The 25019-nt window shown below is 45.2% G+C and overlaps 1 protein-coding gene across 4 annotated transcripts in view; it reads left to right on the top strand.

Moving 5' to 3' along the window:
• The window catches only part of EFR3A (EFR3 homolog A), a 99785-nt gene that overhangs the window by 72142 nt on the left and 2624 nt on the right, over nt 1-25019 (top strand). Inside the window, exons 17-26 of one of the 4 annotated variants that reach the window (XR_014513747.1) lie at nt 4444-4575; nt 4899-4966; nt 6463-6590; nt 9646-9734; nt 10413-10461; nt 10711-10814; nt 12428-12477; nt 19325-19458; nt 19560-19650; nt 23362-23660. Coding sequence is in view for 3 of the 4 variants with exons in the window: in XM_083450518.1 (XP_083306644.1) it covers nt 4444-4575; nt 4899-4966; nt 6463-6590; nt 9646-9734; nt 10413-10461; nt 10711-10814; nt 12428-12477; nt 19325-19419; nt 19560-19594 (750 nt within the window). In the remaining variant the exon portion in view is untranslated. Of the gene's footprint in view, nt 1-4443; nt 4576-4898; nt 4967-6462; nt 6591-9645; nt 9735-10412; nt 10462-10710; nt 10815-12427; nt 12478-19324; nt 19459-19559; nt 19654-23361; nt 23661-25019 lie in introns of those variants that run through there. The other 3 variants (XM_083450518.1, XM_083450520.1, XM_083450519.1) reach the window with 3 other exon arrangements.

The raw sequence follows: 25019 nt of genomic DNA, 5'->3' as shown, positions 1-25019 counted from the left end.
ATATCTGATTGTTGGCGTATACGCACCGAACGAAGGAAAATCGGAATTTTTCAAAAAGTTACATGAGACATTGATGGACTATCTGGAGTACAATGTGATCTTGATGGGAGATATGAATGGAGTTGTTTCTACAAATATGGACAAGGCACAACGGCAGGTAGTCACCAAAGATGGGAGACTACCGAAAACCTTTTTTGAACTGACTGATAACCTGGACTTGGTGGATATCTGGAGAACCAAAAATCCTTTAGAAAGAGAAGGAACCTTCTTTTCTGAAGCCAAAAAGACATGGACAAGAATTGACCAAATCTGGATCACAAGAGGACTGGCACCAAAGACAAAAAAAGTAGAAATCTGCCCAAAGACTTACTCCGACCACAATGCTGTAAAGATGGTAATGAACTTACAACCAACTGGTTCTTTCAGATGGAGGATGAATGACTCTCTGTTTAGAGATGAGGAAATAACCAAGAAGGCCCAGAAAACTCTGAAAGACTATTTTGAGATAAATTTAAACACTACGGTGGAAAAAAGAACTGTATGGGACGCAAGTAAAGCTGTTATGAGAGGATTTTTGATACAACAGAACGCACTCAAGAAGAGATTACAATAGGAAAAAAGAGAAAAGATATTGGAAAAGATTAAGGAAGGTGAAAAAAGACTGAGATCAAATCCAAAATCACAACAAATCTTGAGAGAGATAAAGTTATATCAAGTACAATACATGCAAATGATAAATCAAGAGATTGAATGGAAGGTCAGACAAACGAGACAAAGAACTTTCGAATCAGCAAACAAATGTGGAAAGTTATTGGCATGGCAAATAAAGAAGAGACAGAAAATGAATACAATAACAAATTTAGAAGAGGAAGGAAGAATTATTCAGAACCCAGTGGAAATTAGGAGTGCCTTTCAAAGATACTTTAAACAGCTTTATTCACAACAACCACAGAAGGAAGCAGATATGGAGGAATTCTTGAAAGAAAATGGGCTACCGGAAATATCTCAAGAAAGTAAATTTAAATTGAGCTGCAGGATAACAGAACAAGAGGTAGAGAGCGCCATCCAAAATATGAAACTTGGCAAGTCCCCAGGACCTGATGGGTTGACGGCAAGATATTATAAATCAATGAAAGACTGGCTAATTCAACCCTTGAAGGATATATGTAATGACATATTACAGGGGAAAAGGACACCAGAAACGTGGAAAGAAGCTTTTGTGACTCTCATACCAAAGACAGAATCGGAAAAACACCAACTTAAGAACTATCGGCCTATATCATTACTTAATGTGGATTATAAAATTTTTGCTGACATTTTGGCTAGAAGATTAAAGAGGGTTTTAGCGGAGGAGATTCACAAGGACCAAGCAGGCTTTCTCCCAGGAAGGCACCTATCTGATAATGTAAGGAATATAATTGACATTTTGGAACTTTTACAGGAAAGAATAAACACAAAAGTAGCTTTAGTATTTGTGGACGCGGAGAAAGCCTTTGATAACATTTCTTGGGGTTTTATGAAAAAGAATCTCCATAGTATGGGGGTAGGCCAAGAGTTCGAAAATGGTATAGGTGCAATCTATTCTGAACAAAAAGCAAAATTAATTGTTAACAATGTTTTGACTGAAGAGTTCAGAATAGAAAAAGGAACACGACAAGGTTGTCCTATTTCCCCTCTGCTTTTTATATCGGTCCTGGAGGTGTTGCTGAATATGATTAGAAAGGACCAGATGGTAAGAGGGATACAGGTCGGAGTTAAACAATTTAAATTAAGAGCATTTGCAGATGACTTGGTTTTGACATTGCAGGAGCCAGAGTCCAGTGTGAAGAGGGTTTTAGAACTGATTCAAGAGTTTGGTCGATTAGCAGGTTTTAAACTCAACAAAACAAAAACTAAGGTTTTGACAAAGAATCTAACAGAAAAAGAGAAAGAAAGGTTTCAGAATGAGACAGGTTTGACAGTGGTGAAAAAAGTGAAATATCTGGGAATTATTATGACCTCAAAAAATGGGAACTTATATAAGGATAACTACGAAAAATGCTGGATGGAGATAAAAAAAGATCTAGATATATGGTCTAATCTAAAACTCTCACTGTTAGGTCGTATTGCTGTGATAAAGATGAATGTATTGCCAAAAATGTTATTTTTGTTCCAGACACTGCAGATTATTGATAAAATGGACTGTTTCAAGAAGTGGCAGAAAGATATATCCAGATTTGTCTGGCAGGGCAAAAAGCCAAGAATAAAATTTAAAATATTAACAGATGCAAAGGAAAGAGGAGGCTTTGCCCTGCCAGACTTGAAACTTTACTATGAAGCAGCAGCTTTTTGCTGGCTGAAAGAATGGCTACTTCTTGAAAATACAGATATACTGGACTTAGAAGGATTCAATAATGCGTTTGGGTGGCATGCTTACTTATGGTATGACAAGGTTAAAGTTCACAGAATGTTTAAGATTCACATTGTCAGGAAAGCATTGTTTAATGTATGGACTAGATATAAGGATTTCTTTGAAAACAAGACTCCAAGGTGGTTATCTCCGATGGAAGCAAAAGCAGTCAAAAAACTCAATATGGAGGCCAATTGGCCAAAATATTGGGAGATACTAGAACAAGATGGAGATAAATTGAAACTGCAGAGTTTTGACAAATTAAAAAGTAAAGTCCGTGATTGGCTCCACTATCATCAGATAATGGAGGCATATAAATTGGATAGAAAAATTGGCTTCCAGGTGGAAAAATCAAAATTGGAAACAGAATTGCTAGAACCCAAAACTAAGGTATTGTCAAGAATGTATAATCTGCTGCTGAAATGGAATACACAGGATGAGGAAGTGAAATCAGTAATGATTAAATGGGCACAAGATGTGGGTCACAACATAATGCTAGCCGACTGGGAACGGTTATGGACCACTGGGCTAAAGTTTACGGCATGTAATGCCCTAAGAGAAAATATTATGAAAATGATATACAGATGGTACATAACACCAGTCAAACTAGCAAAAATTTATCATATGCCCGATAACAAATGTTGGAAATGTAAAGAAACTGAAGGTACCTTTTTTCATCTCTGGTGGACATGCCCAAGGATTAAGACCTTTTGGGAGATGATCTATAATGAACTGAAGAAAGTATTTAAATATACATTCCCAAAGAAACCGGAGGCCTTTCTCCTGGGCATGGTCAACCAAGAGGTACGTATGAAAGACAGGATATTTTTTATGTACGCCACAACAGCAGCAAGAATACTTATTGCTAAGTATTGGAAGACACAAGAATTACCCACGCTGGAGGAATGGCAGATGAAAGTCATGGACTATATGGAATCCGCAGAAATGACTGGCAGAATCAGAGACCAGGGTGAAGAGACGGTGGAGGAAGATTGGAAGAAATTTAAAGACTATTTACAGAAACACTACAAGATTAATGAATGTTAAAATAACATCAGATTGAATGTAGAAGGTTATTGGAGTAAAATTTTAAGGATCAGAAGACCCAACATTCTAAGTTCTAAGCATTGAATAAGCTATATTAAGACATTCAAATCAGAAAAGAGGTTAATTATGACAGAGGGAAGGGATTTGTTGTTTAATTGTATGAATTGGAATACAGGGAAGGGAGACTCGGGGAAGTCAGAGAAACAAGTTAATGCAAGATTAATATGAAGATAAGATTGTTTTTATTTCTGTTTTTTGTAGTATGTTATGTTTGTGTAATTCTGTATGTTTTTGGTGTATTGTTTGTTGCTTTGTTTTGCTTTGTTGTCTTTTATGCAAAAACGAATAAAATATTTATAAAAAAAAAAAACAAAAAAAAAATAAAAAAAAACAAAAAAAAAACAAAATAAAGCTTAGTTAATGTGTAGAGCAGCCTCAGAAATGAGAAGGGGGCAGTACAGTGTTCCCAGTGTTCATGGGATGGATGGGCAGTGGGCTTTTCTGATACCTGTCCATCCCAGTTGTTGCATTCTAGGATCCTACCTGCCTATTGTTCTAGGATCCAAGCTTAGTACATAACATTTCCATTGCTTCTTTTCTTTCTAAGGTTGGATTCTATTGCTATTCTATTCTATTGTTTTTCACCGACTACCCCACTCCTACCCCTGACTACCTGAACAAAGCTCCTGAATGAATGACAGTCCATGGACCGCAGTTTGGGAACCCTTGCTCCAACACACTGTCAGATCATATCTACCCATGTCCTGAAAAACTGTTTTAAGATGTGTTGTGCACTGCACAAGCTATTAAGACTAGTTTGTCCTGCAAAATAAATAAATAAATAAAACTTGAACTGACTTCTCCACTCAAAAGACTTAACAGTGACCTGGGGGACAGGGGAAAAAACTGTTTTACCTTCCTGGCTCTTAGTCTTTTCACCCATATGAAAAAAATATGACCAATGCCAGTCTTGAATGAGGTTCCCCCTTCCCTTCCTTTCATCGTAGGACATTGCAATCCTTAACGAAGACAACTTGCCCATGTTCCATCGCTGTAGTGTGATGGCAGTGGTAGCCGCATACCTCAACTTCCTAAGCCAGATGATCGCTGTTCCTGCTTTTTGCCAACATGTTACTAAGGTGCTGTATCGCTTCTGATTTTCGCGGATGTGCCTTGCATTGATAGACTAGCAGAACTGCCCTCCCGGCTTGGCTAAATCAAGAGCCCAAAGCAAATTTGGGTTGGGGGTTACTTGTGGTAATATGTATGGACTGCAGAGACAGGCCACTGTGAGTGACAGCAGGCATGGGCTGGGGCTTAAAGGAAGCAGGCTCATCCCTCAAACACGTTGCCCACACTTGCCGTGCATATTTATATATTTATTTGCAAACATATACATTTTAACATAGAATGCAAAGTGAGAAAATCGTCAAACGCTGTCTTGTTTTTCCGCTCGTTGCAGGTCATTGAAACCAGACATGTAGAAGCACCCTATTTTTTACCTGAAACAATTTTCAGAGAGAAGTGCAAGTATGTGACATTTTAAACAACTCGTAAAAAAATGAGAACCAGTAATGTTTTTGACTTAAGGACTGTGAAAGACCATCTCTGTTGCTGGCATGTCTAGTTAAAGGGCAGTGAGGACAGATCTTCTGCCCAAGACCCCGGAGAGCTTCTGAAACTCAGAGTAGACAGTACTGGGCTGGGTGGACAAAACAGAATCATAGAACTGTAGAGTTGGAAAGGACTGTGAGGGTCATCTGGTCCAACCTCCTGCAGTGCAAGAATCTTTTGCCCAATGTGGGGCTTGAACTCATGACCCGGAGATTAAGTGTCTCATGCTCTACCAACTGAGCCATCCTCAAAGCCTATTTGGTGTTTCGCAACTCTCTGACTAGTTGCAGGACCTTAGCCAGACCTAGCAGAGTAAAGGCAGAATCCATGGAAGCAATTGGCGGCTTGGCTGCAGGCAGGATGGACGAAGCAGAAACCAGGTGTTTATTATATAAAGTGGACTATTTACAGGAACAGAACAGAACACAGATCTTTAGCTAACTCTCTCATACCCAACTCACAACTCTCAACCTCCAACTCCTACACTCAACCTCGTACTAACACACATTCCAGTTAGTAGGCCATTAATCATTCCCGTGAGAGAGCTTGACCAATCATGGAGCTGTCTCCATGCCTCTGTATCACCAGGCAGACTTACTCCTTCACATTGCCTTTTGGCTGTCTGCCAAACCCTAATTGACTCTGTGTGAGTAGCTGCACGTATTCAGATTCCCAACACTGTGTTCCCCAGGTTTTAATGCAAGAGTGGGGGAGCTTTCTCAATCCCTTCTGAGCAATCTCTTCGAGCCAGATTCCAGTGTCAGGCAGAACCAGAGGCAAAAGTGTGCAGAGCAATCAATGCAAATCTTACCTTTGTGCAATAGTTTAGTTTTGACGCACACATGCACCCTGCTCTGCTCTGTATCCTCCATTCAGACAAGCAAGAGACATTATCAGAATTCAAAGACCCATTCTAGCCAGGGACAAACACTCCAGGTGTGAAGCAGGGCCAGTGAGGAGTGTGGCCTGTGAAGAAGGGGTGTGGCTTGGTAGAAAGGCCTGGAAGGCACATCCCTGGTCTTGTTGGTACTAAATACTACAGTGGTACCTCAGGTTACAGACGCTTCAGGTTACAGACTCCGCTAACCCAGAAATAGTACCTCAGGTTAAGAATTTTGCTTCAGGATGACAACAGAAATCGCCCACCGGCGGCGCAGTGGTGGCGGGAGGCCCCATTAGCTAAAGTGGTACCTCAGGTTAAGAATAGTTTCAGGTTAAGAACAGATCTCCGGAACGAATTAAGTTCTTAACCTGAGGTACCACTGTATTTAAGAATCAGATCTAGGGTGCAATATGCTCCATTGGGTAATTCGCTCTAACCTACGTTCTGAGCCATGCCTCTCTCTTTTTCTCATTCTTTGCTTCTTTTATCTACTGGTTTTAAATCCACAATTGCAAATTGTGTTTTGAAGCCTGCCCAAGTCCCTGGAGAAGGACGAAACGAGCTTGTTCTTCTTGACCAACCAAATGGCAGAATCGCTGGGTGGCAGTGGCTACTGCGTGGAGAGACTGTCTGTGCCATACGTACCACTTGTGACAGGTAAGCCCCTGGTGGCTCACGTATCCTCTTCACCTGTAGTCATTGACCACTGTTTATCATAGCTGCTTTTTTAAGGGAGAGGGTTGCATATAGCATCCTTTGGTGCTTTCCAGCAGTCCAGCAACATTGGAAGTGCAACCAGGCTCCCCATCCTTCTTGTAGGAGAATCCCAAATACACATAATGTTATCTGAGTGAAATGCATATGCATACATTTTTAGAAGCATATCCTATTGGCTTTCTTGATTGCAGCTATTTATATCCATCGTGGAGGCCCTTTAGAGATGAATAAATGCTGTGATACATTTCACTGCTAGTGAACAACAAAGTCTTCTTGGATCTACTTTTAGGCATGCTCAATAGTCTTATTGATTCTGTGTCTCTATAATAATAATAATATAATAGTTTATTATTTATACCCTGCCCATCTGGCTGGGCTTCCCCAGCCACTCTGGGCAGCTTCCAACAGAATATTAAAATACAATAACCTATTAAACATTAAAAGCTTCCCTAAACAGGACTGCCTTCAGATGTCTTCTAAAAGTCTGGTGGTTGTTTTCTCTTTGACATCTGGTGGGAAGGCGTTCCACAGGACAGGTGCCACTACCAAGCAGGCCCTCTGCCTGGTTCCCTGTAACTTGGCTTCTTGCAGTGAAGGAACCATCAGAAGGCCCTTGGCGCTGGACCTCAGTGTCCGGGCAGAACGATGGGGGTGGAGACTCTCCATCAGGTATACTGAGCCGAGGCCATTTAGGGCTTTAAAGGTCAGCACCAACACTTTGATTTGTGCTTGGAAACGTTCAGGACCAGTGTTATATGGTCTCGGCGGCCGCTCCCAGTCACCAGTCTAGCTGCCGCATTCTGGATTAGTTGTAGTTTCCGAGTCACCTTCAAAGGTAGCCCCACATAGAGCGCATTGCAGTAGTCCAAGCGGGAGATAACTATATGCAGAGTGAGACATGCACACATACATGTTTAGCTCTTGTGGGTGGGGAACCGGCTCCTTCTCCATCAATAACATATTAAATGCAGTTCAAAGGAACTGAGACCCAGTTGGGTTGCCTAGTTCTTTAGATTCTGGCCCAAACGTTGGTGACTTTTCTGCTGCCCCTTTCTTTTTTCTAATTTTCCATATGGCATGTCATCCTAAAGCTTCTATTTCCATTCTTATGCATCTTCGGAAATGTAGCTCTATTCCCATCTGGCAAAAAGCCTCATAAATGCAGGCGCAAGTCAAAAGGTAAATTGGAGCTGCCACTGCTTGTTCTAGCTTCATGGTGTTAGGACCCAAAGAAAGCCCAATAAGCTCCTTATGCTCATAGATAGAAAATCCCAGTGTTGTGCGATTTCCCTTTATTTCCCCTGCTCCTAGTAGCTGTGACCCACACAACTGTAGACATTAGGGCAACCAGGGCCGGATTTAGGTTTGATGAGGCCCTCAGCTACTGAAGGTAATGGGGCCCTTTATATGTCCAGCTGTACTTTGCCAACAACAAATTGTAGCTGTTTTTTGTGTTGAATATATGCTGTATGGTAATTTATGGTATCTAAAGCCATTTGCCCATGTTGCCATGCAACCGATCCATGCAGAATGTAGGCATCCTGTATACAGAAACGAGCAAACCAGTGATATTTTAGGGAGCAGGCTAGCAGGTGGGGCCCATTACTTACATCATAGGAGCCTACACAACACAAAACACTGTTATTTTATTTGTTTTTTATCTTATATTTTGGAAATGTACATCCAGGTTTTTTCCTCCCTTTACATTTTTTGGGGGCCCCCAAGAGAGTGGGGCTCTAAGCGATAGCTTTAGCTTATATGTAAATCCGGCACTGATGGCAACCCTAGTAGATGTAGCATATTTGTACGCATCTCATAGGTATTTTCCCAAAATGTTTTTTTTATCTATCTTCGCATTTATATCCCACCTTTCCTCAAAGGGCTTCCCTCTCCTCCATGTGATCCTCACAGCACCCCCGCGAAGTAGGCCAAACTGAGAAGTAGTAGTTGCCCAAAGTCACCCAGTAATTTCCATGGCCAAGTGGGGATTTTAACCTCCGTCTCCCAGATTGCAGCCTAGCACTCTAACCGCTACCCTACACTGCCTCTTCGTGGACTTCCAGTGTGCTTCTGCGCACAATTTGAGTGGCTGGTATTCTCTTGCAAAGCCCTTGATGGCTTGAGGCCAAGGAATCGGAGGCACCAGCTATGAACCTGTCTGCTTTCTGACACCTTTATGCCTTCCTGTAATTAAGAATAAGAATAAGAATAAGAATTTATTATTTATACCCTGCCCATCTGGCTGGGCTTCCCCAGCCACTCTGGGCAGCTTCCAACAAAATATTAAAACACAGTAATGCATCAAACATTAAAAGCTTCCCTAAACAGGGCTGCCTTCAGAAGTCTGGAAGTTGTTGTTCTCTTTGACTTCTGATGGGAGGGCATTCCACAGGGCGGGTGCCACTACCGAGAAGACCCTCTGCCTGGTTCCCTGTAACTTGGCTTCTTGCAGCGAGGGAACCACCAGAAGGCCCTTGGCACTGGACCTTAGTGTCCAGGTAAAATGATGGGGGTGGAGACGCTCCTTCAGGTATACTGGACCAAGGCCGTTTAGGGCTTTAAAGGTCAGCACCAACACTTTGAATTGTGCTCAGAAATGTACTGTAAGTGTCCTATCTTCTGAAATTAAGTAGAAGACAACTGGAGAGAGGACCTTTTCATTGACCCAGTCACAGGGCATTTCTCCCAGGGACACTTAGCTGATGCTGACTGTTAGTTTGGGGTTAGTTTTGCCTCCAGCCATGCAAGCAAGAGGGCTTACTGGAGTTTCAGGATGAATTCCAGCCAGGCAAAAGCACTCAAAGAGGGTGTGAATCAGGCAGGTGAGGGGTGTGGCCTGGAGACAAGAGGTGTGGCTGGACAGAGTCCTAAGGGCCAGACATAGGGGCCTGGGAGGGACCACTGAAATTTGAATTGATTCGCTTCAGTTTGGGGCAAAGAAAACAGGAAAACACAATGATGTCTTGACGAGATCGGCATTCTTCTTTTTGTTCAGATGAAGACAGGTTGTCCAGGAGGAAGAGTATTGTGGACACCTTGTCAATTCAGGTGGACATTCTGCCTGGCTGCAGCCTGGATGAAAAGGTATGTAATAGTTCCATTAAAGAAAAGATCATGCATCTTTCCCCACCCCCACCCCCATAAACATTCCTCTTTGCTTTCAGTCTATCTATATACCACAAGGTGTGGTAGTCAGTATTGTGATTTGCATTTGCAGATCTAGGTAAAGGTAAAGGTACCCCTGCCCGTACGGGCCAGTCTTTAGAGACTCTAGGGTTGTGCGGCCATCTCACTCAAGAGGCCGGGGGCCAGCGCTGTCCGGAGACACTTCCGGGTCACGTGGCCAGCGTGACATTGCTCCTCTGGCAAGCCAGAGCCGCACACGGAAACGCTGTTTACCTTCCCACTAGTAAGCGGTCCCTATTTATCTACTTGCACCCGGGAGTGCTTTCGAACTGCTAGGCTGGCAGGCGCTGGGACCGAACAACGGGAGCGCACCCCGTCGCAGGGATTCGAACCGCCGACCTTTCGATCGGCAAGCCCTAGGCGCTGAGGCTTTTACCCACAGCGCCACCCGCGTCCCTTGTATTTGCAGATCTACTGTACTGCATTTAAAGTAAAAATGTCACCAGGACAAAATACACACACATGATTTGAAGGGCTGTTTTTCGGGTGGAAAAAATATTTGAGACACTTAAGATGAATTGTAGCTGACCTTTTACCGCGGTTGACACAATACCCTAAACACTATTGTTTCTTTAGGCAAATAGCACTGAAGAAATCACATTTGAGACGCTGAAGCAGGCAATAGGTAAGAAAGCTTTGCATTTCTGTATTCACTAGTAACAATAATATGCTCCCATAATATGCTCCTTCAAGGGTGAATTATTTCATTTCACTCTTTGATTAATACGTTGGCCCTAAATTGGGATGAGGATGAATAATATTCCTGATGTTTCCTTTTGCTTTGCTTTCTGGTTACTCTGTTGATGTTGTTAGCAGCTTAAAGTCATTGGTTTAAAGTTGGTTGGTTTTTCCCCCATCCCCATCTCTCCAAAAGACAACAATGGGCTTGAAGAACAAGAGAAAGAAAGGAGGCGACTTGTGATTGAAAAATTCCAGAAGGCTCCTTTTGAAGAAATTGCTGCACAGTGTGAAACCAAGGTAAGTACTCAGGCCATGATCCGCCTACTCGATCCTACTAAGGACTTAAACAGATGCTGGACCTCATTAGCGACAAATGTCAGAGAGAAAGTGCTAAGGCTCTCCTGTCTCTGGACTAGGGATAGCCAACAAGACACCCTCCACATGCTAGGGACTGCAACTCCCATAATCCTCAACCATTCACCATGCTGGCTAGGGCTGATGGGAGTTGGAGTCCCAAACACCCCTCTATACTTAGATGCCGCCTCCTCTGCCATGCATACAGGTATCCTTTGGCAAGCATCTTACAAAGGAATCTTCTAGGGCAGGCTTCCTCAACCTCGCCCCTCCAGATGTTTTGAGACTACAGCTCCCATCATTCCTGACCACTGGTCCTGCTAGCTAGGGATCAACGCCGTCTACCTTCCCGCCAGAATTGTACCTATTTATCTACTTGCACTTTGACGTGCTTTCGAACTGCTAGGTTGGCAGGAGCTGGGACCGAACAACAGGAGTTCACTCCGTCATGGGGATTCGAACCGCCGACCCACGGATTGGCAAGCCCTAGGCTCTGTGATTTAGACAGCACCACCCACGTCCCCTTGAGACTCCTTCGGGTAGTGATAAAGCGGGATATCAAATCCAAACTCTAGTTCTTCTTCCTGTGGGTCTCTCTGTGATGCTAAAAGGTTTGTGTGGAACCCCTCCCCTTTGAGAGACCCTAAAATTTGTCTTGTTAAAAAAAATGCCTCTCCCCATTTTGAAAGTTGACCATTCCTGCTTTTAAGCGTCAGCAACTTTGACTTGCGGCCCTTGAAAGGTTGACAACAGTTCAACATGGCCCTTGACCCCAAAAATGGTCAGCCACCCCTGCCCTAAGAGTTTGCCTTTACAATTTGTGGGTTACTGACACGCGTTTTGGTGTGGGCAAGTTTCCTTGAAATGGTTATTCACCTAACTTTTTGCAAGGATATACCGTATTTTTCGCTCTAGAAGACGCACCAGACCATAAGACGCACCTAGTTTTTGGAGGAGGAAAACAAGAAAAAATAATATTCTGAATCTCAGAAGCCAGAACAGCAAGAGGGATCGCTGCACAGTGAAAGCAGCAATCCCTCTTGCTGTTCTGGCTTCTGGGATAGCTGCGCAGCCTGTATTCGCTCCATAAGACGCTCACACATTTCCCCTTACTTTTTGGGACGGAAAAAGTGAGTCTTATAGAGCAAAAAATACGGTAATCCTCAATGTGTACCCCTCCCCCAGCACATCAGTTGTGTGAATCACTGGCAGTCCCTGGGAAAGGGACTGCACATCTGGGTGTGTCCCTAGTGTCAAGCATGCTAGCGCCACCACCTCAAGACAGTCATGTGTTCCCACAGGCTTTCTGGTCATGGAAGCCAAATGCATAAGGAACTGCTCGTGAACAAGCTTCCATGCGATTGGGCAATCCCAGCTGTGTGGGTACCCGATCCCAGTAACTTCATGGTGCCCTAGATGCCCACGATGCCAGTGGATTCTGATACAAGATCAGTGCTGCTATTGCTGGCTCTGTTTTTCCAGACCAATTTGTCAGAAGGTTGTGGTGGTCACCCAGCATCCCTCTCCCTAAAATATCCAATCTCTTCTCCCTGCAGGCAAACTTGCTCCATGACAGGCTGACACAGATATTGGAACGCACCATTCGGTAAGAGTTTGTGGAAGTGGTTTTATGTTTGTGAAGTATAGGCAAGGCTATCAGGTTGTTCCTTGTTTCCAAAAATAACTTGTGTTTCCACTTTATTTGGGGGGGGGGCAGGGGGAGATGTTGGCGGCACCCCCATCCATACTTCCTAGGGTCCCATTAATATCTGTAGCACTTCCTTCTAAGGCAGGAGTCGGCAGCATTTTTTGAGGCTGGGCCGGTCCACTCCCTGGCAGACTTCTTGGTGGGCCAGAGTGTGTGTGTCCACACGTGCGTGCAAGATATTTCTGGCGCTCTTCTGGGTTGGAAGAACGCCAGAAATAGCGTGTGTGCATGGGTGCTTCTCTGTCCCGGAAGTGCGCCGGAAATGGCTTATACGCACGCATACAGGCACTCCTCCAGGTGCGCACCCGCTATTTCCAGCACACCTCCAATCCAGAAGTCGGTCCCAACAGCGAGGAGAAAATGGTGCCTCAGGGGGGGAAAGCACGGAATCCCCACGCCGAGCCATGGAACCTTAGGTTGCTGACCTCTGTTCTAAGGGATTAGAGCAGGGGTTAGCAAACTTTTTTAGCTGGGGACCGGTCCATTGTCCCTCATACCTTGGGGGACGGACGGACTATATTTTGGAAGCAAAAAAAATGAATGAATTCCTGTGCCCCCCAAATAACTCAGAGATGGGTTTTAAATAAAAGGACACATTCTACTCATGTAAAAACACCAGGCAGGCTCCACAAAATTCCTATGCCCCCCAAATAACCCAGAGATGCATTTTAAATAAAAGGACACGTTCTACTCATGTAAAAACGTATTGATTCCCGGATCTTCCCCCGGCCGGATTGAGAAGGCGATTAGGCCGGATCTGGCCCCCGGGCCTTAGTTTGCCTACCCATGGATTAGACTGCTAGTAAGAGTAGACCTAAACTGATTTTCTCAAAGAGCATTTCTGCCCTACAGAGTTAGATTGGTTTAGCAGGCATTCCCTCTCATCAGGAAACCCTCATGAGGAAACTGCGGTGCTGTGAGGAGTGGTGGTGGTGGTAACAATCTCTGTAATTGGCTTCATCACACCTTTCCCACAGTATATTTCCTATGATTCTTCGGGGGAACCCATGATAATTTTCTCATTGGAATTCTACTTAAGATTGATCCAGAGTAGATTCCAGTGTATAGTTAGCAGAGTAACCACTTAAACACGTTGCAGGATTCCCGAAAAATAGACCAGAGGCAATTGTATTTTATCCAGCAGAGCTTTACTGCTACCGAAGGCAAATGAGCATAACAGTCACAAATCCAATACACTCAGGATTGGCGCCGTCCATAAGAAATCCAGTTGCAGCAGACTTAACTTATACTTACAATAATTTATAATAAGTCTGAACCTTAACACTATCTATGTACAGAACACCACACCAGAAGGAAAAGAGATAGAAAGAAAAAGGTAAAACCCATGCTCCTTCTGGCCTTTTATAGTCAGCATGACCTTGACTGAAAGAGATAAGAGTTTAAGCCAGCTGTACTCAGCTTCTCTGAAGGAATAACCCAAACATCATGAACCTTCTGCTTGTTTCTTTCACACAGAAAAGCTTCCAGAACCCTCTTGAATTAATTAGAATAGGAAAGATCTATGCACATCAGATCAATACTTTCTGTACTAAGAAATGCAAACTGACAAGTTTAACTAGCGTAAAGCAGCCTGGGGCCAGGTTATCTAGGGTCAGCGGCGACTGGTGGACCGTTGACTTGGTGGGGCAACTAGGTGAATCCTAGGCTACCTGAAATTTTGCATCTCTGTATACAAACCTGTCTGGTTGCTAAGATCCAAAGCCCACCTTCTCTTGGCCCCATTGACATCAAAGACACAGTTAGTGGTGACACAAGAGGGGAGCTTTTTCTGCGACTGCTCCCATATTGTGGAATTCCCTCCCCAAAGAGGTCAGACCAGCTCCCTCTCTGCTATCCTTCCACCAGCAGGCTAAGAGTTTTCTATTCAGACAGGTGCTGCCCACTGGGCTGCTGTGGGGGAAAACTGGATTGTAATTGCTGGTTCTAAAGATATTTTCACTGTATTTTAGCTATTGTTTGCGCTTACTTTTTATTTCGTGCTTCCCCCCCCCCCCAAATGTTGTAAGTTGCCTTACCTTCCAATCTGGGAGAAAAGGGTGGGGAATGAATAAATAAAATGGTTGCATAAGTGGGGTGATTGGACAATTAAAAGAACCCCAGACGGCTGAAGCTTCCAAAGTATAATGTTATGGAAAGAACCAAAATATGTTGAAGGGGGTTTATGAGTAAGTCAGACATGTGACGAGGCCTGCTCGTCTTTTTGAATGAGACAGTGTCACACCAAGATGGATTTTGAAGGAATCTCACAGCCTCCAAAGCTGCTGCCCGCCTTTATTGTAGTGTTCAGCAAAAGTGATACAACAATGTATCAGAAGCAAACAAAGACAGTACAGTATCATCACGCCAGTCTCAGACCATGTTACGTGGACCAATCACTAAATAGCATGAACTGTTCACGCGTTGTCCATGCTCCAAGCAGCGTCTTATTGACCCTGTAAGAAACTTTCGCCCATGCCTGTATGCATAAGCAACCATTTTCCTACATGCCCTCTTTTCTTTATTTATTTATTTAAGTGCAATTGAATATGACTTTAATCAGCATCATACACTGAATTTGCTAAGCATTTATATTGTGCCACATAAATCCTTCTAGTCAGCCCAGAGGGGCTAGACACGGTCTATTCCACCATGCACTGTATTGAGCAAGCAAAAAAGGTAAGCATTGAATGCAACAGCAGAGAATTACAAATCCAACAATTAATGCAATTATAATCAACAAAATTTTTCTTAACCATGAAACCATTAGGTAACCAAGAGAATAGCCATTCCCATGGGTCAAAACCCTCAGGTGGATTCAAAGGATTATGAGCTATCATTTGTTCCATGTGATCAATTATTGCAGAAATATTGATTGATTGATCAGATATATACATACAAAAATGAGAATGAATTAAAGCACAAACTCCAAAAACATATGGATAATGACCTAAAAATTTTTTTCTGTTGTGATTAAAACAAAAGCAATGAGACGCTGTTTCTACAAGCGACAAAAACACAGGAGATAAATTTGTACGACCATCATTCATATTATTGCTAATCTTATATGAAGCATTTACTAAAATACCATGCAATAATAAATGCCAGACCTCTGCATACATACCCAACAATCAGAAAAATTAAGCATAAAAGCAAAATGATTTATGTCCTTAACATAAGTATTATTACTCCAAATCTGATGATATAGCTCAGGTTTTCTTGCTTTTTGTAAGGGAGCATCACGGCATCATCTTACAGAGTTTTTCAGGTGTTTAGAGTTGTGAGGCCGATGCCAAACTGATTGTTCAGGGAGGCAATAAGAATGAGAATGGTAAATCACTCCAATGGCTGCTTCAGAGCAACCTGCGTGATATTTCGTGGCTCGATGATTGGCATGTAAAAACCACAATCCAGAGGAAGCAACACAACCATTCTTGCAGACACAGGAGCCCATTTGCTGTAAATAGGCTGCATTCACTGTTCCTTGTACTGAACCAAAATTCCAACCCCAGTTGTAGGTAGCAACACACAAAAATGGGGTATTCGTTATTGGGGGGTAAAATCCAAGCAAGGCCAGTGTGGTGAGAGAGGGCATCCTTCAAAGCCAGGCTCATTCCCCAGGCAAGATGCAGCAAAACTGTACTGGTACTTGGTAATCAAAGTGGCTTCCCAGGAGGTAGGAGGGCCAATGCGATAAGGACAAAGGTGGCCCTTCAGCATGCCAGGAAACACTGGAACAGCTGTAGAAGGCACGTTGGAAGGAACGTGGCGATGTCTCCAGCTGCAGTGTGGATTGAAGTCAGATGGCAGATCTCCACCGGCAGACAGGGTGAAGAATGGTTTCAAGACGCTGGTGTCCCAGGAAATCAGGGAAGTTGGACCTTTCCACCCCGGGTCTGGAAGCAACCTGTAAGACACTAAAGGGTGCTGCAACACTTCTTCCCTCCTGAAGTGAAGCTCAGCAGGTGTAAAATTCCTGTTGTGAGGATACAACAGATGATTTAAGGTGAATAACACTTGATGCACAATGTTAGGTATTTCAGGGACAGGAGCCGAACGACCTCCCAATTGCTTGTTGAGGAGGGTCTTAAAAGTCAAATGGGCACGCTCAACAATTGCTTGTCCTGTAAAGCAACTTAATATCCCACAGAGAGCAAAAGTCAGAAAAAGGCCTGAGAAATATATGCAGGGCCGTTGTCAGTCTTCAAGTCATGGGGTTTTTCCCATAACAGCAAAACATTTTAAAAACTGCTTTTCCTCTAAGACAAAAAAAGCACGAGCCAAGCCATCCTCTTTGCAACAAAAAAAAAAATCGCTGTAAGAAACCCAGAGCCGAGAACAAAGACGCTTTCGTTTCTCAGATTCAAGGCAACCTTGTCTGGGTACATTGATTTGCAACATACTTCCGGGAACAGAGCCAGGGAACGAAAAAGCAACATATGTAAGAATCTGTGAAGGGGGAGAGGAAAAAAGGGTAAAAACCTGCTTGTAAAATGTTTTCGGTGCGGCCTGTCTTTTGTGAACTGAATCACACAGGTGCCTCTGCCCCCCCCCCCCCGGATGGCAGAAGAAAACCCACTTCAAGCTTTTCTCAGGTTTTGTCCTTAGCAGGAGTTTGAAACCCAGTGGAGGACAGAGCAGTGGCTAGCAGACGAGCTATATGTATTTCAGTGGTCACAGATTGGCAGGCCTTGAGCATATCTGCAATGGCTATATTAGGAGTTGTCATCAAAGGGCGCAGCGCTTGCTTACAATCTTCATTGCCATTGTCAAACGCAAGCTGACGCACAATCACTTCTTGGGCTGCCACATCCTGAACTTGCCTTTTAAGAGTGCCCCAACGACCCCCTCTCTAGTTTTTGTCATCTGGGACTGAAGCCAAAGCGTCCTGAGCGGCGGCAGTGGTAGCTTCCCAATACTGAGGATCCAGGGCCAATTGCTGAGCAATGGCAAGGAAATTTCCCCCTCCCGTCAGTCCATCGAAAATCTCAGCCTGTGTAAGCATGGCAGGGGCTGGAGGAGGTGGCACAACACCAGCAGCAGGGCAACAGAGGAAGATAACTCTTTTATAAATCGCAAGTCAGATTGTTCATGCCTTTGAGGCCCGCCACCGGGGGCAGCTGGAGCAAGCACAGGGAAAAGATTAGGTATAACACAATCAAATTCCAGCAACGGTACGACTGTTCGGAGAGCTGCTTGAAGAGGAGTGGAGGAAGCGGCGCGTGGCCATGAAAGCGAAGGCAGGGGTGGGAGTGAAGGTGGAGGAGCCGTGGATACGGGAGGATCTGGAGCTGTCGAAGAGACAGAAGCCGGCGGGTCCAGAAGTTGTGCCGTTGGCAGGCAGGGACACAAAAACACGGAAGGTGCAGGAGGCTTTACCGCAAGGAGAATATTTGCAGGATTTAGAAAGGACATAGCCTTGTGAACTTAGCACCAAGCATGTAAAATTCTGACATCAATCTCCGGGTGATTTTGAAAAAAAATGTCCTATTTTCTCCCATTCCTTCAAATCCCACGTAGCATCTTGGGGGTACCAGGGAAAATGGGTGTCAAGAGCTTCAATTAAGGCCTTGAGATCAGCATCATTCACAACAAGATTGTTGCTGGCAAGAAGAAACTTAAGTTCATCAAAAAACTTCTTTTGTGGTGGTGAAAGAGACTGCCCCATGATAGCAGAAAACGTAAGGGAGCGCTCACCTGGGATCCGAAGATGATGATTGATGCGTCTGAAACCCTTACCGGGCGAGGTGAGCGCTGAGAAGCAACGTGAAGTCCGAAATCAGTCACACGGGGCGCCAAATGACGAGGCCTGCTCGTCTTTTTGAATGAGACAGTCTCACACCAAGATGGATTTTGAAGGAATCTCACAGCCTCCAAAGCTGCTGCCCGCCTTTATTGTAGTGTTCAGCAAAAGTGATACAACAATGTATCAGAAGCAAACAAAGACAGTACAGTATCATCACGCCAGTCTCAGACCATGTTACGTGGACCAATCACTAAATAGCATGAACTGTTCACGCGTTGTCCATGCTCCAAGCAGCGTCTTATTGACCCTGTAAGAAACTTCTGCCCATGCCTGTATGCATAAGCAACCATTTTCCTACAGACATGCGCTGTAAAGTTGAGTAGTTGTGTATACTTTAGCAGAGAGCCATTGAATATTGTAGTTGAGAGCCAGTGTGGTGTAGTGGTTAAGAGCAGTGGACTCGTAATCTGGTGAATGGGTTCGATTCCCTGCTCCTCTACATGCAGCTGCTGGGTGACCTTGGGCTAGTCACACAGAGTGTTTGTTGTGGGGGAGGAAGGGAAAGGAGAATGTTAGCTGCTTTGAGACTCCTTCGGGTAGTGACCAAACTCTTGAACAGCAGAATGAAGGAGATAAGGATGAAGACAATTGCTATACCAGAAAGCTGTAGCTATGACATATGACTTAGCTGGACAGAATACCTGTTGTTTAGGAAGGCTTAAACCATAAATATTGCTGTATCTTTCAATCTCCTCGGCACTTTCTTCCCTTCCCAGGTGGGGTTATAGTGGTGTCCATTTCAGTGCTGAATAAATGCCTGTTAATTGATCTGATAGGGTTGTCCAGGCAAACCCACAGGGGTATTGGGTATCACCCTGATATTTCTCCCAACAGTACCCCAGGCAGGCGACAACCTGAAATGAGTGCCTCATCGCAAACACTTTTGTGAACATGCAGTAAAGCCTAAAAACAATGCCTCTATTTGTTCTCCATTTTCCCCAGGCCTCCTCCAAGCCCTTCTGGAACGGTGGCGATCAACACTGGGCACAACCATTACCAGTCCATCCCAGTCTACGAGATGAAGTTTCCTGATCTTTGTGTGTATTGAGTGTCCTCTGAATTCATCAAAAAGACAGGTTTTTGGCTTCTCAGAAAATTATTTCACCGAGTTTAATGGGGTGTCTGCCCAGAGCAGATTACATTATATTTTGACTATGTTTTCATTTTGTTTTTATAGGTGAATTCTCCAACACTTCTGCTGTGTCCCAGTAATAGTGCATTAGGGATAGTTCTATACCGGACTTTCCACATGATTAGTTACTTTATTAGTAACAATAATAATAATAATAATAATAATAATAATAATAATAATAATTATTATTTATTATTTGTACCCCGCCCATCTGGCTGGGTTTCCCCAGCCACTCTGGGCGGCTTCCATAGAAACCAAAAATACACTAAAATATCACAGATTAAAAACTTCCCTGAACAGGGCTGCCTTAAGATGTCTTCTGAGTGTCAGGTAGTTATTTATTGCTTTGACATCTGATGGGAGGGCGTTCCACAGGGCGGGCGCCACTACTGAGAAGGCCCTCTGCCTGGTTCCCTGTAGCTTTGCTTCTCGCAATGAGGGAACCGCCAGAAGGCCCTCGGCGCTGGACCTCAGTGTCCGGGCAGAACGATGGGGGTGGAGATGCTCCTTCAGGTATACTGGGCCGAGGCCGTTTAGGGCTTTAAAGGTCAACACCAGCACTTTGAATTGTGCTCAGAAACGTACTGGGAGCCAATGTAGGTCTTTCAAGACTGGTGTTATGTGGTCTCGGCGGCCGCCCCCAGTCACCAGTCTAGCTGCTGCATTCTGGATTAGTTGTAGTTTCCGAGTCACCTTCAAAGGTAGCCCCACGTAGAGTGCATTGCAGTAGTCTAAGTTGGAGATAACTAGAGCATGCACCACTCTGGCAAGACAGTCCGCGGGCAAGTAGGGTCTCAGCCTGCATACCAGGTGGAGTAGGTAGACAGCTGCCCTGGATACAGAATTGACCTGCGCCTCCATGGACAGCTGTGAGTCCAAAATGACTACCAGGCTGCGCACCTGGTCCTTCAGGGGCACCGTTACCCTATTCAGGACCAGGGAGTCCTCCACACCAGCCTGCCCCCTGTCCCCCAAAAACAGTACTTCTGTCTTGTCAGGATTCAACTTCAATCCATTAGCCACCATCCATCCTCCAACCGCCTCCAAGCACTCACACAGGACCTTCACCGCCTTCACTTGTTCTGATTTGAAAGAGAGGTAGAGCTGGGTATCATCTGCGTATTGATGGACACCCAGTCCAAACCCCTGATGATCTCTCCCAGTGGCTTCATATAGATGTTAAAAAGCATGGGGGAGAAGACGGAACCCTGAGGCACCCCACAAGTGAGGGCCCAGGGGTCTGAACACTCATCCCCCACCACCACTTTCTGAACACGGCCCAGGAGGAAGGAGCAAAACCACTGTATAACAGTGCCCCCAGCTCCCAGCCCCTCTAGACGGTCCAGAAGGATGTTATGGTCGATTGTATCAAAGGCCGCTGAGAGATCCAGCAGAACTAGGAAACAACTCTCACCTTTGTCCCTAGCTCGCCGGAGATCATCAACCAGCGCAACCAAGGCAGTTTCAGTCCCATGATGAGGCCTGAATCCCAATTGGAAGGGATCCAAATGGTCCACATCCTCCAGGCATGCCTGGAGTTGTTCAGCAACCACGCGCTCAATCACCTTGCCCAAGAATGGAAGATTTGAGACTGGGCGATAGTTGGCCATACTGGCCGGGTCTAAAGATGGTTTTTTAAGAAGTGGTTTAATGACCGCCTCTTTCAGCGGATCTGGGAATGTTCCCTCACAGAGGGAAGCATTCACCACCCCGCAGAGCCCATCGCCCAGCCCTTCCCGGCTTGCTTTTATTAGCCAGGATGGGCAAGGATCAAGGAGACAGGTGGTTGGTTTCACGCGTCCAAGCAGCCTGTCCACATCCTCGGGAGTAACGGATTGAAATTGATTCCATGCAACTTGACCAGACAGAGCTCTAGCACTCTCCCACCCCAGCCCTGCTCCCACGGTGGTATCTAGCTCCTTCCGAATATGAGTGATTTTATCTGCAAAAAACTTTGCAAAATCGTTGCAGGAGATCTTGGGGTCTTTACAAGGCCCCGGTGGTAAAGGTGGTTCCGTTAAATTGCGAACCACCTGAAAGAGTCTCCTGCTACTATTTTCTGCAGATGCAATAGAGGCGGTGAAGAAAGTCTTCTTCGCCGTCGCTATCGCCCCTTGGTAGGCTCGACGTTGAGCTCTAACCTGTGTCTAGTCAGATTCGGAGTGAGTTTTCTGCCACCGACGCTCTAACCGTCTCAACGATTGTTTCATCGCCCTCAGCTCCGAAGAAAACCACGGGGCTGTCCGGGCTCCATGCAATCGGAGAGGGCGCTTCGGAGCCAGACAGTTGATAGCCCTGGTTAACTCCACATTCCAGCGGGCCACCAGGGAATCAGCTGAAAGGCCATCAACATGGGATAAAACATCCCCTACCACTCTTTGGAAACCATTTGGATCCATTAAGTGGCGGGGGCGGACAATCCGAATTGGTCCCACCTCCCTGTAGAGGGGATGGGTCGCAGAGAAGTCCAGTTGCACCAGGAAGTGATCTGACCATGGCACTTCTTTCGTTTCGCTTTTACTTAGTGTCAGATCACCCACGTCACTAGAGGTGAACACCAGGTCTAAGGCATGTCCATGACTATGAGTTGGGCCAAACTTATTCAGGGACAGCCCCATGGAGGCCATGCTTTCCACGAAGTCCCGAGCAGCCCCTTGTAAGGTCGTGTCGACATGGATGTTAAAATCCCCTAGGACAACCAAGCTAGGTGTCTCCAGGAGAAAATCCGCCACGACCTGAAGCAGCTCAGACAGGGAATCCTTGGTACAGCAGGTAGGTCGGTACACCAAAAGGAATCCTGTACTGCCCCTATTGCCCAACTTCCAGAACATGCACTCAGAAAACTGGATCTTCCCAGTAGGGCGCCTGGTGCAAGCTAGTGACTTCCTAAAAATCACTGCAAGCCCCCCTCCCCGCCCACATGACCTGGGTTGCTGTGCATAAGAGAAACCTGGTGGGCAAGCAGCGGCAAGGACAGGCCCATCTGCTTCCTCCAACCAGGTCTCTGTCACACATGCCAGGTCAAATCCTCCATCCACAATCAGGTTGTGGATGGCAGTGGTTTTATTCATTGACCTGGTATTACACAGCAACACCTTCAGGTCATGTGGGTTTCCCCTGTTGATTCCAGTATCCATCCGGTCAAGGCCAGACCCGGAGGCAGGGATAGTCTTCAAACAACGACTAAACCTGCCTCCTCGGTAATGACATGGTCTGGTCTTAGCGTAACTCCGCCTCCTGCCCATGATCACCGAGATTAGATGTCCTAGTGATTCCCCCCCCCCCCCTGTGGAACTTGTCCCAGCCATCGTGTTGGCTGGGGAGCCACTCCCAGGCAGCCCTGATCCCGCCCCTTAAAAACAAAACACAAACTATACAGAACCAATAAAACAACAACAACAAAAAGGAACAGAACAATTATACTAAATTTAATCCCCAACCAAATATCCATCCCACTCACCCACCCCCAACAAAGGAAAAAAGGAAATAAAGAATAAAAAATTAAATTGCCACCGACTGCTTGAGGACATTTTAAAGCACATTAACCACCTGGGACAGGGAAGCAATGGCAGAACACTTCCCATACTTCCCCAAAAGTTTGTTCCAAATAAGGGCCTGGGCCAGTTGGAAAAGGCCCTGGAAGGGAGCAGGCCCTGCAGTCCTCACCCAGCCGATGGTCCGAGGCTTTCCTGCAGCAGGAGTCCCTTTATAGCTGGGAGAGAGGGCCTGGGCCACGCCCCCTGGGCCAGTTGGAGAAGGCCCTGGAAGGGAGCAGGCCCTGCAGTCCTCCCCACAGCTGATGGTCCGAGGCCTCACCGCAGCAGGAGTCCCTTTGTAGCTGTGAAAGAGTTCTCTGATGTTTTCCCCAGTGTTAACTGCACTATTGCCAGCTGGTGGGGCACTCATGCGCTATTGTGCAACGTGAACAGGACAAGAGAAAGGAAGAGAACATTTGAGGCATGAAACGTTGCAGGATTTCAGCAGGGAAGCCGTGGGACATGCACCGATTGGAAACAAAGCAGTATTTCCACCCAAAACAGGCACAAACAGTATTGAAAGCAAGATTGCTTATGAGCACAAATCTTCATAATGAAAAAGACTTCTGGAGGGGTCCTTATTCATCTCCACTGAATTCAAGACATCTTTTTTTTAAAAAAAAAAAATTACTATTTGGAAGGCAAACCTTTCTTTCGTCCCACCCCCTCCGATTTGTTTATTATATCTTAGCATTTTGTAATTTTAGACTACAGTTTGCAAGTGCAGTTTTGGATGGGCTCTTTTCTTTTTTTTAACCATGAGATTTTGTAACCTGTTTTGACATACGTGTTTTGGGCAACACTGATATATTTACAGCACTGGGTAGCTCTTTGTTTGCATAGAATTTACAGCTCCCAGGGAGGAACTATGAGAGTTATAAACAGGCTTGAAATACATTTAAAGTTGTTGTGATAAAGAAGATAATCCATGCATGGAGAGGAAGTTTTGCACACACAGTGGTTTGGTTTGCATGCTAAGCCCAAATCATTGCTTTTGCACAAACGTGTTACATCCCAGAGACAATATTGCAGCTGTATCACACCTCCCTAGTCATTTTACTTCTGCACTGCATGGAGATAAGCTATGGTTTGGCTTAACACATGGTCAAAACCCAGACTGCAGACAAGCCACAAGCTGGAATGAAGGTTTGGCTTACAACCTTCAGTTTATCTGGAGAAAGCTAAGCCTGGGTTCAGACAAAATGTGTAGCCAAACCGTGCCTTAGCTCAGGCATAGGCAATCTCGGCCCTCCGGATGTTTTGGGACTACAACTCCCATCAGCCCTAGCTAACAGGACCAGTGGTCAGGGATGATGGGAGTTGTAGTCACAAAACATCTGGAGGGCTGAGTTTGCCTATGCCTGCATTAGCTGGCAGCAGCAAAACAACCAGTTGGTGTGAAGCGATTGCAATATCCTTCCTGGAAGCCTGGCCACTAGAATCCCAGCCCAGGAACTGGAGCTGCATACGAGTAGCATTTATTGCTACCACTTATCTGTTGGTGGAGTCTGGGATTCACCCCACCCCAAGCGATTGGCAGCAACTTGACTTTCTTCTTAGATTGGACTTTCAGCCTGGGAAAACTCACGCATGGTTCCCTCTGTCACATGTGTGATTTGTCCTGTTGGATCAGCATCCTGATGCAGCCATAAAAGTTTGTATTCCTTTCAGTGGCGGTGCTCCATATAGGACACGGGTGGCGCCGTGGTCTAAACCACTGAGCCTCTTGGGCTTGCCGATCAGAAGGTCGGTGGTTCGAATCCCTGCGACGGAGTGAGCTCCCGTTGCTCTGTCCCAGCTCCTGCCAACCTAGCAGTTGGAAAGCACACCAGTGCAAGTAGATAAATAGATACCGCTATGGCGGGAAGATAAATGGTGTTTCTGTGCGCTCTGGTTTCCGTCAGGGGGTTCCATTGCGCCAGAAGCGGTATAGTCATGCTGGCCACATGAACCGGAAAGCTCCATATAA

This window comes from Podarcis tiliguerta (assembly GCF_965153285.1).
Source record: "Podarcis tiliguerta genome assembly, chromosome: 7".
Lineage (NCBI taxonomy): Eukaryota > Metazoa > Chordata > Lepidosauria > Squamata > Lacertidae > Podarcis > Podarcis tiliguerta.
Note: the sequence above shows the minus strand (reverse complement) of the source record. Positions and strands in the feature narration are given on the sequence as shown.